Source organism: Elephantulus edwardii, unplaced genomic scaffold (genome assembly GCF_000299155.1).
Source record: "Elephantulus edwardii isolate Elephantulus edwardi_28Jun2011 unplaced genomic scaffold, EleEdw1.0 scaffold00078, whole genome shotgun sequence".
Classification (NCBI taxonomy): domain Eukaryota; kingdom Metazoa; phylum Chordata; class Mammalia; order Macroscelidea; family Macroscelididae; genus Elephantulus; species Elephantulus edwardii.
Genome location: NW_006399828.1, coordinates 13,483,734 through 13,497,104, shown reverse-complemented (window position 1 = coordinate 13,497,104; position 13,371 = coordinate 13,483,734). Strand labels below are relative to the sequence as shown.

Below are 13,371 nucleotides of genomic sequence, written 5' to 3'. Positions count from 1 at the left end.
TATAGTTTCCACACTCTGTTGGGTCACCCTTCTTTGGGATGGGAACAAATATATATCTCTTCTAGTCAGTTGGACAAGTGGTTGTCCTCTAGATTTCTTGGCACAGCATGGTGAGCATTTCCAGGGCAACATCTGTTAGCTGAAATATGTCAACTGGTATCCCATCTATTTCTGGGGCCTTATTTTTTGACATTTCCTTCAAAGCAGCCTGAAATTCTTCCTTCATCACCTTAGGCTCTTGCTCATATGTTGTTTCATGGAATTCTTCTGTGTCTGCCAATTCCTTTCGATACAGTGACTCAGTATAGTCTTTCTCTCTTCTTTTAATAATTTGTGGATAATTTAATATTCTGTCTAAAGCATCCTTGATTATAACAACTCGAGGTTTGAATTTGTTCTTCAGTTCCTTGAGCTTAAGAAATGCTAAGCGAGTTTGGCCCGTTTGATTTTCTGACTGCAACTCCTTGCACATTTCATTGTAATGTTTTACTTTGTAATCCCCTGCTGCCTTTTGAAATATTCTATTCAACTCTTTAGTATCTTGAGTTCTTCCTTCTGCTTTGGCTTCTCTGCACTCCAGCGCAATTTTCAGAGTCTCTTCTGACATTCATTTTGGTCTTCTCTTCCTCTTCTGTCTTTGCAATGACCATTTGCACTCTTCCTTGGTTAGATGAGATGGACTGGCATGGAGCATTTTGAGTCGGATGATCATATGATATATTACTCTGGAGATAAAAAGGTGAGGAAAAATGGAGTTGCTTTCATAGTTAAGAAAGTCATTTCTAGATACATCTTGAAATGGAATATTGTGAGTGACAAGATAATATCCATACGCATACAAGGAAGTCCAGTGAATACCGCTATCATTCAGATATATGCACCAACAACCAGAGCCAAGAAAAAGGAAATAGAAGATTTTTACCAACTTTTACAGTCAGAGGTCAATCGAACATGCAATCAAGATGCATTGAGAATAATGGGTGACTGGAATGCAAAAGTTGGGAACAGAGAAGAAGATTCAGTCATTGGAAAACATGGACTCGGGGACAGAAATGGAGCTGGAGAGAGAATGATTGAATTTTGCACAATCAGTGGCTTATTCATGGCAAATATGTTTTTTAAGAGACATAAACACAGGTTATACACATGGATTTCACCTGATGGTATGCATAGGAATCAGATTGATTACATCTGTGGAAGAACCACTGGAGAAGCTCGATATCAGCTGTGAAAACTAGGCCAGGAGCTGATTGTGGAACAGACCACCAACTACTTATATGCAAGTTCAAGCTGAAGCTGAGGAAATTTAAACCAAATCCATGAGAACCAAAATATGACTTTGAGTCTATCCCACCTGAATTTTAGAACCATCTCAGGAACAGGTTTGAGGCCTTGAACACTAATGAGGGAAGACCAGATGAGTTGTGGGAGGGTATTAAGGGTATCATCCAGGAAGACTGAAAATGGTCATTGCAAAGGCAGGTTTGTCCTAGAGAGGGTTAAATGACCCTGTTCCTTGGAGGCAAGGATTATGAAGCTTCATCTGACATACTTTGAACATGTTGCAAAGAGGGACCAGTCCTTGCAAAGGGAAGTCATGCTTGGGAGGGTGGAGGGACAGTGCAGGAGGGGAGGACCCTCTATGAGATGGCTTGATTCAATGACTGGGGTAATGGGAGTAGATGTGTTAGAGACAGTGAGATTGGCACAGGATAGAGCCGGGTCTACGGCTGTTGTACATAAGGTTGCTATGAGTTGCAGGTGACTCGATGGCACATAACAACAACAACAGACAGCATCTAAGTTATTAACATTCTTAGTTTCTAGCTATCATCTAAATTTTGCCATAGTTCTATTCTATAATGAATAGTTTTCTTGGAACCCCTTTTCTGAGAAGGAAGTTGAATTTAATTGCACTGTGATGACTATTACTTAATGGTTCTCCAGAAAATGTCTCCCAAGCCAAGTCCTGTTAATGTATTGAGACCATTTCCGTTACGTTCCAGTTTCTGAACCATGTGTTCTTAGAAACAGTCTCTTAGTCTATATGTTAAAAAGGCATTTCCATGTCTCAGCTCTCAGAAACACTTCAGCAGTGTCCTGAATTTGAATATTAATGTCGTATAGCAAGTTAACAATACAAAGGCACCTTTTATTCTTCGTGTGTTTAAAGTTTGCATTCTTACTTTTATCATTTTGATTAACTAATGCATAGCATTACTTGTTTTATCACCTTTTTATTATGTGATAATTGGATTTTTATATAGATTTTACAGGAGTTTTGTTCTGTTTTTATTGGTTTCATAAAGAGCTGTGTGTGATCTTCCTGTTGCTAAATTTTCCATAGATTTTGCTTATCCACATAACACTAGAGCTCTAAAATGCTAATTCTAGGTAGACTTATTTAGCATAATTTCCAAGTAATGATTTATTTTATTTATAAGACTTCCAGGACTGGTATAGAAACTCTAAGATAATATGGACTGAGGTTTTGACTTTTTAATCAATATTTGACTTAGCTTATTAAATATTTATTATATGCCCAGTAGGTACACAACACATTTTCAGTCTCTCAAGAAGCAGAAAATTAATAGGAGTTGGTCTGTGTTCTTAAGGAATTTATAATCTAGTGAAAGAATAATTGAAAAAATCCCAATGTACACAGCTGTTGCTATGTGCCATCAAGTTGACCAAAACTCATAGGGACCGTATGCACAATAGCTCTGAACCCTGCTCTATCCTGTGCCAACCTCACTGTCTCTGACAGTCCTACCCTTATTACCCCAGTTATCGTGACAATCCATCTCATCTGAGGTCTTCGTCTCCTGTGCTGGCCCTTGACCCTTTTAAGCATGATTTCCTTCTCCAAGGACTGCATCCCTCCTGGGTACATGCCCAAAGTATGCGAGACAGAGTCTAAAAATCCTTGCCTCCAAGGAGCAGTTTGGTTTCACCTTCTCCATGACAAACCTATTAATTTTCTTAGCAGTCTGTGATATGTTCAATATCTCCTCCGGCAAGGAATGATACTAACAAAATAGAAGAAGGAGTTAAAACGTTTACAAGGGTTGCATGTAAAAAAGTAGAACAATGACCATGGTAGCAGAAAAGCAGATTGGGAAGAATCACAGCTGGACATACAATTTGGAATTACAGGATACAAAGCTCTAAACATCAAACTGGAAATTTGAGACTTCTGTAGTAGGCAATAGAGATAAGATAATAATAGTCAGAACTATATTTTACCACTAATAAAATGTTTATCAATTATTTTGTGCCTACCGTTTGTCAGGGAACTTTACTGGCCTCGTCCATAAAGACTTTGCTGCTAAGGGAAAGGTCATACTTCTTTTTTGTTTGTGATCCACTCTGTGGGGGAAAGATGGGCAGTCTCCTTCTGTGCAATTTATAGCCTGAGAAACCTGCTGGAGGATCAGCTATGAGTTGGTTCTGACTTCAAGAAAATGAATGAGTGAGTGGCCCTGCATTAGTCACTGAACCATGTTTTTTTGTATATAGCCTACCATTTAATAGGAGCTCTTGTGTCCTAGTGTTAAGAAGCTGGGCTGCAATTCCAAAGGCATGGAGTTCAAAACTACCAGTCACTCTATGGGGGAAGGTTGAGCAGTTGCTTCAAGTGTAATTACTGCCTCTGAAAACTTGCTGGAATGACAGCTATGAGTTGGTTCCTACTCTATGGTAATCTAGAGCCATAAACAACCCAACAATACTTAAAAGGTAGGTAATTTTACCTCCATTTTATAGCTGAAGAATATGAAACTCTCAGAAGGAGATTTGGCAATATTGCAAAATATGGGTATAGAATTATGAGACAGAGATTAACTCCAAACAACTATACATATGCTTTTTTCTCTTCTTCCCATTCCAACATACTGACATTTGGCAGAAAGGATATATTTTTGAAAAATTCAATTATGCTAGTAAATTGGATCACACACTATGAGTAATTCCTGAAAAGTAAAAGGCAGTATTGATTTTATGGAAGAAAAGAACTGCAGCCAGATACAAAAGTTTGGACCTTAGGTTACCTGATGCACTATGACAGAGGCAACACAAGTGCATGGTTTTAACAAGCAGAATTACATTCTCTTATAATTTATTAATACTTTTTGCATTCAGTATGAATTGACTCATAGCTGACTCATGTCTCTGAGTATTTATTCATAGATTCAAACCAACAGAGAGATGTGGCCTTTATGTTATCCGTACAACTTCCTATGGACTAGGCCACTAGAGCGCTTTCTCTTGAACTTTATAGGTTGCTATTGTTGCTGTTGTTGTGTACCATTGAGTTGGAATTGACATGTAGCTGACCCTCTAGAGTTTTCAGAGGCAGTAAATCACACAGAAAGAAAGTGCCCATCTTTCTTCCATGGAATAGCTGGTAGATTTGAACCATGTGCCTTTGAGTTCTCAGTGCAACTCCTTACCACTAAGCTACCAGACCTCTGTTAATTTATACTTAGGGAGGCTAGAAATCCAAATTCAGGACGCCAGTTTTAGGGGAAGTTGTTTTTCTCTCTCAGTTAATTGGAGAGGAAAGTCCTTGTTTCCTTCAACAAAAGATGAGTGTCTTACCCAAAACTACCAAACACCTTGAAGGAAGGAAACTGTATCCAAATAAATTGCCAAATGCAACAGAAACTTTGAGTATCTACCAGATATTTGTATGTGTTTTTCTTCTAGTGTTTTTTATTTTTCTACTTTGTGCCTTGCCTTTATACGTAGGCAAGGAAAATTGTAAATTCTAAGAGGTGTAAAAGGAATAACTACTATTTTATGAGAGGCGGTTGTGTTGCAGGCACAGGATCTCAATTCCCTAACCCGGATTCAGTTGACTATTCATAAATGTACAACCTTCTTCATATTTCCAGTGTTTAGTCTATGGTTTAAGTGCCTTATCCGTTACAAGAGAGCTTGGGTGGTGTGTGTATTGTGTGCTGAGCGACTAAGTGAAAAGCTGGCCATTTGAACCCACCAAGTGCACTGTAGGAAAAAGATAGGCAGTCTACTCCTGTAAAGATTTACAGTTTCAAAAACCAATTGGAGAGTGACTGAGAGTCAGAATTTATTTCAAAATTGAGTACAAATTGACTCATTGGCAATGACTTATTTACATACAAGTTAATGTATAATTGCATGTAAGTACATGCAGATTGTGTAAATGAGGACAGAAAAAAAATTAAGCCCACTGCTTTCCAGGAGCTCTGAGTTAGGATAACCCTCTATCAGGTTTCTGAGGCTGTACTCTTTAGAGGAAGATTCTGCCTCATTTTTCTCCCACAGAGGATTTGATCCACCAACTCTTTAGTCAGCATTTCAACATCTAACATGCTATGATACCAGAGCGCCTTAAATATCTTTGTTCTGTACAATAGGATCGGAACCAACTCCTAGCTAACCCTCCAGCCAGTTTTCTGAGGCAGTTAATTGCACAGGAGATAACCCATCCTCTTCCACACAGTAGCCGGCAACCTCGAACTGCACGCCTTCTGGATTGCAGCACAGCTTCTTGCCAGTAGGCCACCAAAGCTCCCAGATGAATAGCCTCACTTAAATTGTTGCTGTAATTGTGTACCATGCAGTAGAAATTGACCCATAGCTGACACTCTGGTGGATTTTCAGAAGCAGTTAATTGCAAAAGAGACTGGTAAAGCTGGAAACAATCTTTGAAGAGGAGTTTTAGAATATCACATTACAAATTTACTCTTCTTTTTAAAGACATTAAGAATGGTGAAATTTTTCTTTCTTCACTTTAGAAGGGTATGGTGAGATAGTCTATTTCAGTATGTGTTACTATTTCAGCATTTCTCCCAAGGGATTTTACACATATACTCGCAAAGGATAAATATTCACAGTGACTAATCTTGTTTTAATTATCACCAAAGAAAATAATAATAGCTGACATGACAAACTATTTTCAGGTTTCCTTTTTTTAACCGTGGCAGTTGTCTTCTGGAAAGCTGTTAGAGGCAGCTTACACGCATCAACTAGTCTGTCCCTCTTATTGCTAAGAATGAAACTGCTACTCATTTAAAGGTAATATGCACACAATACTCACATTTTGTAGCCATCAGCTTTTCAAAAGATTGGGCCCACAGTAACGCTTCCTCCAAAGTAAGGCTTTGAAAAGAAACAAATGGTGTTTGATTGCACTGAAAATATTCCCAGCATTTTGCTGAACTAAATAGAAACACACTGTACTGAAAAATGCCCAAATTGAGTTACACTCATTCCATTTGTGTGTTTGGTTTTGTTCTGCATTTTATTTTTACTTTTTACATTTTTGAAATTATTAAATAATTATCTGCTTATCAAATGAAGTACAGAAAATATGATAAAAATAGTACAAATAACTATAATCCTGTTCTCCTTGTTCCCATATCATTGCTATTACTATTTTGATGTATTTTTAAGTATGGAATAATAATATTGTGTGTTATTAGATACAAATACACACATTATTCTCTCTCTAAGCATTTTATGTTGATGCAGTGATCATAATAATTTATAGTGTTATAATTAGTAATTGTGCATTACAATTCTTTTTAGTCACTATAATTTGTGGTTTCTGTGATACTATACACTCTGACAATGATGTGTCAAATGTGATAATGGTTACCCATGGGGGACAGTGTTTGGTGGAGCCCCCCAATTAAAACAAGCTTGGAAGCAGGAGTGGCATCCACTTCTGAGATAGCTTGCCTCTGGAAACCCTATGAATGTGGAGAAACGATGAATGTTATACAAGTGTTCAGTTCTTTTGTTCATAGGGTTGCTATGAGTCACCTATAACTTGATGGTGGCATAATATAATCCTGAGGCAACTATGCAGTATTCTTAAAGGGGATATACCCTTTTGACATAATTATTCTGAATGAGTATTTTGGTCACTTCTCATTTTTTTCTACCAAAAATTTTTTTCTACCAACGTAGAAACTAGGATACATTCACACAATGGAATACTAGGCAGCACTAAGGAGCAATAACTGTAAAATAATATACAACATGGGAGAATCTAGACAGCATTATGCTGACTGAATTAATTCAGTCTCTTAAGGATAATTACTGCTCAAGACCATCAATGAAAAACTAGAAGGATAGCAGTAAGATGTGTATAAAAGTCCAATAGTAAAAGGGAAAGAGAACAGAAGGGCAAAGTGTGGGGAGGGGTAAAATCACTACAATGACAGAGTTTGGTGGGCAGAGGGAGGTGAAGGAATTAGAAAGATCCAATGGGTACCTGAGAAGATGGGGTAATGGTAGGCATAGATCAATGGTGATTAATTTATTAAAGCATAATGTATATAAATGACCATATGAAATAGCCACTTGTTTTGTGCACCATTGAGTCAGCACCAATCCATAGCTGGCCCTCCAGCAGGTCTTCAGCGACAGCTAATAGCACAGAAGCTTATTGACTTTCCTTTTCCAGTGGGAGCAGCTGGTGGATTTGAACCATATGTTTTTGGGATTGCAGTAGATTTTCTTGCCATTAGGCTACTGGAGCTCCCTAGACTCACCGACTAGAACTCCCTTTTAGGAGATTTGCAGAAGTGAAATCACAGTGAGTCCTCTCAAAACAGACGTTTTTAAGATTGCTAATAAAAATTACAAAATTGTTTTAAAGTCATTATTGTGTGCTGCAGTAAGGTGTTTGCCGATTTTTCATTTGGAACCTTAGAGTTTATCCACAAAATCTACTTCCAGGAACTCATTTGGTAAAGTGCATCTATTATTAGATACCTTGTAGCTATTATATATAAATGTTTTCTCAGTCTTTTACTTACTCTGTTATTTTTTACATAGCAAGAATTTTAATTTTTACTTATGTGAATAAATATATTTGACCTAAACAATATAACCAAACCATTGTTGTTATGTGCCATTGAGTTGCTTGTGACTCATAGTGACCCTATGTACAACATCCCAAAACTCTGCTCTGTCCTGTACCATTCGCACCGTGTCCGACACCCCCATCCAGATTACCCCAGTCACTGAATCAGTCCACCTCATAGGGGGCCTTCCCCTTCTGTGCTGTCCCTCCACCCTACCAACCATGATGTCCGTATCCAAGGACCTGTCCCTCCTTGCAACATGTCCAAAGTATGTCAGATGGAGCCTTAGAATCCTTGCCTCGGAGGAGCAGGCCGGTTTGACCCTTTCTGGGATGAATCTGTTTGTTTTCCTAGCAGTCCATGGTACCCTCAATACTCTTCTCCAGCACCACAGCTCAAAGGCATCAATTTTCCTTCTATCCTCCCTAGTCATTGTCCAACTCTCTGATGCATAACAAGTGATAGCAAAGACCATTGCCTGTATCAGATGCAACTTAGTCTCCAAAGAGACACCATTGCTCTTCAGTACTTTGGAGGGGTCTCTAACAGCAGACTTTCCCATTGCAATACATGTTCTAATTTCCTGACTGCTGGTGCCAAGAGTGTTGACTGTGGAGCCAAGCAAACTAAAGCTGTGAATAATCTCAATCTCTTCACCATCCATCCTGATGCTGCCAACTGGTCCAGTGATGAGAATCTTTGTCTTCTTGACATTGAGCCTCAATCCATATTGGAGGCTGCAGTCCTTGACCCTCTGCAGCAGGTGCTTCAGGTCCTCCTCAGTTTCAGCAAGCAGGGTTGTGTCATCTGCATATCGCAGATTGTTGATAGATCGTCCACCAATCTTGACCCCACATTTCTCCTCATAGAGCCCAGCCTCCCGGATAATCTGTTCTGCATACAGGTTGAAAATGAATGGAGACAGGACACATCCCTGGCGTATGCCCTTTCCAATTTTGGACCATGCAGTGTTTCCTTGCTCTGTTCTGATGACTGCCTCTTGGTCCAAGGATAGGTTTCTCATTAGCATGATCAAGTGTTTTGGGATTCCCATTCTTCTCAGAGTCAGCCACAGTTTGTTATGATCCACATAGTCAAACGCCTTTGCATAGAACCAAACTACCATGTGCAAAATACCTGTTAAAGACATTATCTTAAAGTTTCTTTTCTGTTGATTTTGGTGGGCTCCATTAGGGGAATTATCAAGTGACTATATTAATATATGCTATTATTGTTAGGTATTGTCAAGTTGAGTGTGACATGTAGTGACCCTATGAACAACTGATCTGAACCCTGACCTATCCTGTGCCATGATCATACAACAGTCATCATAGTCAAGCTCATTGCTGTAGTCACTGTGTCAATACACCTGGTTGAGGGACTTCTTCTATTTTGTTGACCCTCTACCTTTCCAAGTAAGATGTCCCTTTTTCCAAGGAATAGCCTGTTCTAGCAACATGTCCATAGTATGTGAGATGAGACTTCATCATCTCTGCCTCCAAGAGGGACTCAGCTGCAACTTTCAAGACATATCTGTTCTTTTGGAAGTTTGTGGGATATTCAGTGCTCTTCTCCAGCATTATAGTTCAAAGACATCAATTCTTCTTCTGTCATCCTTATTCATTGTTCCGCTCTCAGCACCATAGCAAGTGACTGAAAACACTGTGGCCTGAATCAAATATGCTTCAGTCCTCATATTAACATCATTGCTCCTCAAAAATTTGGAAAGGTCCCAGATGGTATATTTTCCCAGTGCAATATGTTTCTTGGCTTCTTGACTGCTGGTACCAAGTGTATTGATTGTGGTTCCAAGTAAGATGAAGTTGTTGACAGTTTCAGCATTTTCTCCATTAATCATGATATTGCCTATCAGTTCGTGGGGAGAATTTTTTATGTTGAGATGCAATCCATAATGAAGTCTGCTTTGTTTGATCTTCTGCAGCAATGGCTTCAAGGCTCCTTCCCTTTCAGCAAGCAAGGCTGTGTCATCTGCATAATGAAGGTTATTGATGAGTTTTCTTCCACACTTGATGTCACATTCTTCTTCATAGGGTCCAGCCTTTAAAATAACTTGCTCAGCACACAGATTAAATATAGTCCCAAATAACTCGGGATTATGCCCTCTTTTAAAACAAAGTAATTAATATATTTCTGTTGGATTTGTGATGCATTCTTAATGTTCCGTGTTGAAAAATTAAATATAATCAAACACAACTATAGATTCAGATAAGCCTTGTTTCTTAGTTAACCCAATAATTAAAGTGTATGGAACAGCCACGGGCATTAGCAGGTACTTAACACAATGATAAGTTAGTTAATGAAGTTAAAAAAAAACTAATCTAGGAACATGGGCAACTTAGAACTAAGAACATGGAAAAATATTGGGAGCCTTGAAAAGATCAACTGTCCTTTGTATTCAGAAAATTCAGTTGGATCCTGACAATTTCAAATGGATTATTTGCATCAGTCCAGAGGCTTAGCAGTGTGCTGTGGTTTAGATTGCTTTCCAAAAACATTTCCATGAAATGGTATCTGACTCACAGTTCTCTTATTAGAACTTGAAAAACTGTACCCAAAATAACCTTTTCAATACAGCAGAACAGAAAGTGCTAGGCGAGGTGTGTTGCCTGCCTATCCATCCTACTAGTCCTCAATACATAGGATTATCTTAACTTTCCTGATTTAACTTTTATGAAATTAAAAGGCAATTAGTTGCTGCTTCCTTGCTTCAGATGCAAAGCCATCCCATATGTCTCAGGGTAGAACTATCCTGCATAATGTTGTCAATGGCTGTGTCTTTTCCCAGGGATTTGTGAGGAGATTTTACCTCTAATCTTTCAGATAGCAGCTATGTTTCCCACCCAGAGACTCTATCTTCAAATTAAAACTAGGTCTTAGTACTTATTGGCTAGAGAATTCCCTTACTCCTAAGAGTTAGGAGATTTATGGAGATAGATCATGACTCGAGTTTTCTTGGATGGAAGTAAAGCTGTAAATGGCAATTTACTTTTGGTTTTGCTTATAATAATATTGTGAATATTCTAGTTCACACTGTTTCATGGTCACCTCGAAGCTCTTATAACAATTGTAGGGAGCACTGGGGTTGTAGTCTGTAGGATGTTGAGCTGTTAACCAAAAGGCTTCACATCTCTGGCAGTGTGAATACACGAGTGACTCACTCCATTTGAGGAAGGTAAGCAATCTTCTCATGTCCGTTTATAGCCTTGAAAACTCAAAGGTGGGTCAATATGTATTGAAACAGGCTCAATGGCATTGTATTTATCAACTGATTTGTACCTTCATCCACCTAAACTTTCTGATAAGAATTTTCCACTTTCGTATTTCCTCCTTTCTTCTGGCCTATGAATGGTAGATACAAACCAGATATAGAAGCATTCAGAGTTTTTATGACATCAGAGAAAGAGTGAAGAAGATCATTTGCAATCTGACACACCTGCACTTTCAATTAACATCATAAAACTTACTAACTTTGGGTGTGAGTTTTAACCTTCATGCCCAGATTTTATTATCTATAAAATGAGGATAATATTTGCAGAGTAAATTACAAGGTAGTGATAAAAAGAACCTGTCCAATAACAGTTAGCTAATAGCGTATCATGAATATGTTCAAATTTTCACTTTCTTGATGGAGGATGTATGAGGCAGCTAACTGAAAAGTGAAATGCTGTGGGAAGTGATCAGAAAAAAAAAAAGACTCCTAAATCATCCTGATATTCTTTACTCCTTGGATATAACTGTGCTGACTAACTTTCCATGAGTCATTCCCAATGCTGAATTTAGAGTGTTACACTCTCCCCTCCATTGCAACCTCCTCTTCTTCCCTACACAGCAATTTATAAGCATCTTAAGGCATTTTTATATAACACATCTGAGTGTGCACACCAGTAGGTTTTTTGTGTCAAGTAGATGTGGCCAGACACTGAGTTACCTCTTTGCTATTGTTGAGTTGGTTCAAGTTGATAGATACCCTCAAGAACAGGTTAGAATTACCTTATAAAGTTTTCAGGGCTGTAACTTATGCAAGTAGATTGCCTCATCATTCTCCCACAGAGTACCTGGTGAGTTTAAACCACCAGCGTCTTGATCAGCAATGCTACATGCTACAGGGATTCTTGCTCTAGGGAATTATTTGAGAGGAACAAATTCAATTGAATGGTTTGTTACTTTTTCCAGGAATTTTAGTTGAGATTGTTTCTATCCAAAGGAACACCACCGGTGGCAGTGCTTGAGCATATGGATGCTACTAAAAGGTGAGCGGCTAAAGGGGGCTACATTTTTAGGTGTGTGGGGCCATTGAAAAGATTTGATAGCTTGATAAGCACGTGGTTACCCCTTCAATATCACTTTCTTCATTGAGAAATGAAACCATGTTATACATTTTGGATTTAAACTATGAGCATATTTTAAAGCACAGTCTCTTATTAACATAAACAATGTAAAATTTCCTAAAATCCAATAATTTTTATTCATAGTAAACCATCTAAAAATATTTAACTTGCTGATTTCTCCAGTGTGAGCCATGAATAACAGAAAATTATGAGATAATGCATCAAGAAAACCCATGCCTGTAGTGTAAGGTTCAAGTGCCTAAATTTTTTTTTAATTCATCGAAAATACCTTTATTTTATTTGGTATTGGTTTGTTTACAAAGTTCATTTTTTAAGGCTTCTTGTAGTCTTCTCTGTAATATATGACTTCACTATTGGTGGAATTATTCATGTGTAGATGCAAATTGTCTCTCTGAATAAAATACCATGAGAGTGGTTGAATTAAAATACACATGGTTACACATAGTTATCACATGACAAATATTCCTTTTAACACTTATAGAAAGTCAATGCTACTTACTTGGAAAGGGGTCTCTTCGATTCATCTCTGCACATCTTACAAATCCAACAAGTCCACCTGCTCATTTTTCTAAGGAAATACAGCACAGACTTAGTATAATTTAGTAATTTAAAATAATTGCATGTTAGAGCCCATTTTTAAAGAACATATTACATTACAAACCCTAAAAACATATAAAGATAGGTTTCTGAAGTTAATGGAATACAATCCCTGAGGGGGTAAGGAGGAGAGAAGGGAATACAATGATTCATCTTTCATAAATATTTTATTGAAATATAGGCACTTAGAATGAATAAAAAAGACTTTAGAACTCAACTGGATCAATTATTAAATCATGTGGTTTAAAATAATACAGATCTCTGAAAAACATGTTTGTTTGTTTTTTCCATTTTAGGTTCACTATGAAGTTAATTTGCTGCCGATAAAGGCATTTTTTGAATGGTTCTTATTTTTAGAAAAAATACATAGTATATCAAATACTGTTTTTCTCCTTGCCATTTTTGTAACTTGCAAATGTTATGTTCCCTCACAGTCAGCCCTACTCAGTGGACCCTCTAGTGGATTTTTAGAAGCTGTAAATCACACAGGAAGAGATTGCCTATCTTCCTCTAATGGAGTGGCTGGTGAATTCGAACTGCATACC

At 37.9% G+C, this 13,371-nt stretch overlaps 1 protein-coding gene and 1 pseudogene across 1 annotated transcript in view; both read right to left on the bottom strand.

Annotated features, from left to right (window-relative positions):
- The window catches only part of LOC102870810, a 14,615-nt pseudogene extending 12,597 nt beyond the window's left edge, over positions 1 to 2,018 (bottom strand).
- RGS13 (regulator of G-protein signaling 13) overlaps positions 1 to 12,793 on the bottom strand; it is a 44,932-nt gene extending 32,139 nt beyond the window's left edge. Inside the window, exons 1-2 of the mRNA XM_006889531.1 lie at positions 12,729 to 12,793; positions 6,083 to 6,144 (exon numbers count right to left, since the gene is read on the bottom strand). Of these exons, the coding sequence (XP_006889593.1) occupies positions 6,083 to 6,144; positions 12,729 to 12,793 (127 nt within the window). The remainder of the gene's footprint in view (positions 1 to 6,082; positions 6,145 to 12,728) is intronic.
- Positions 12,794 to 13,371: the final 578 nt, after the last annotated feature.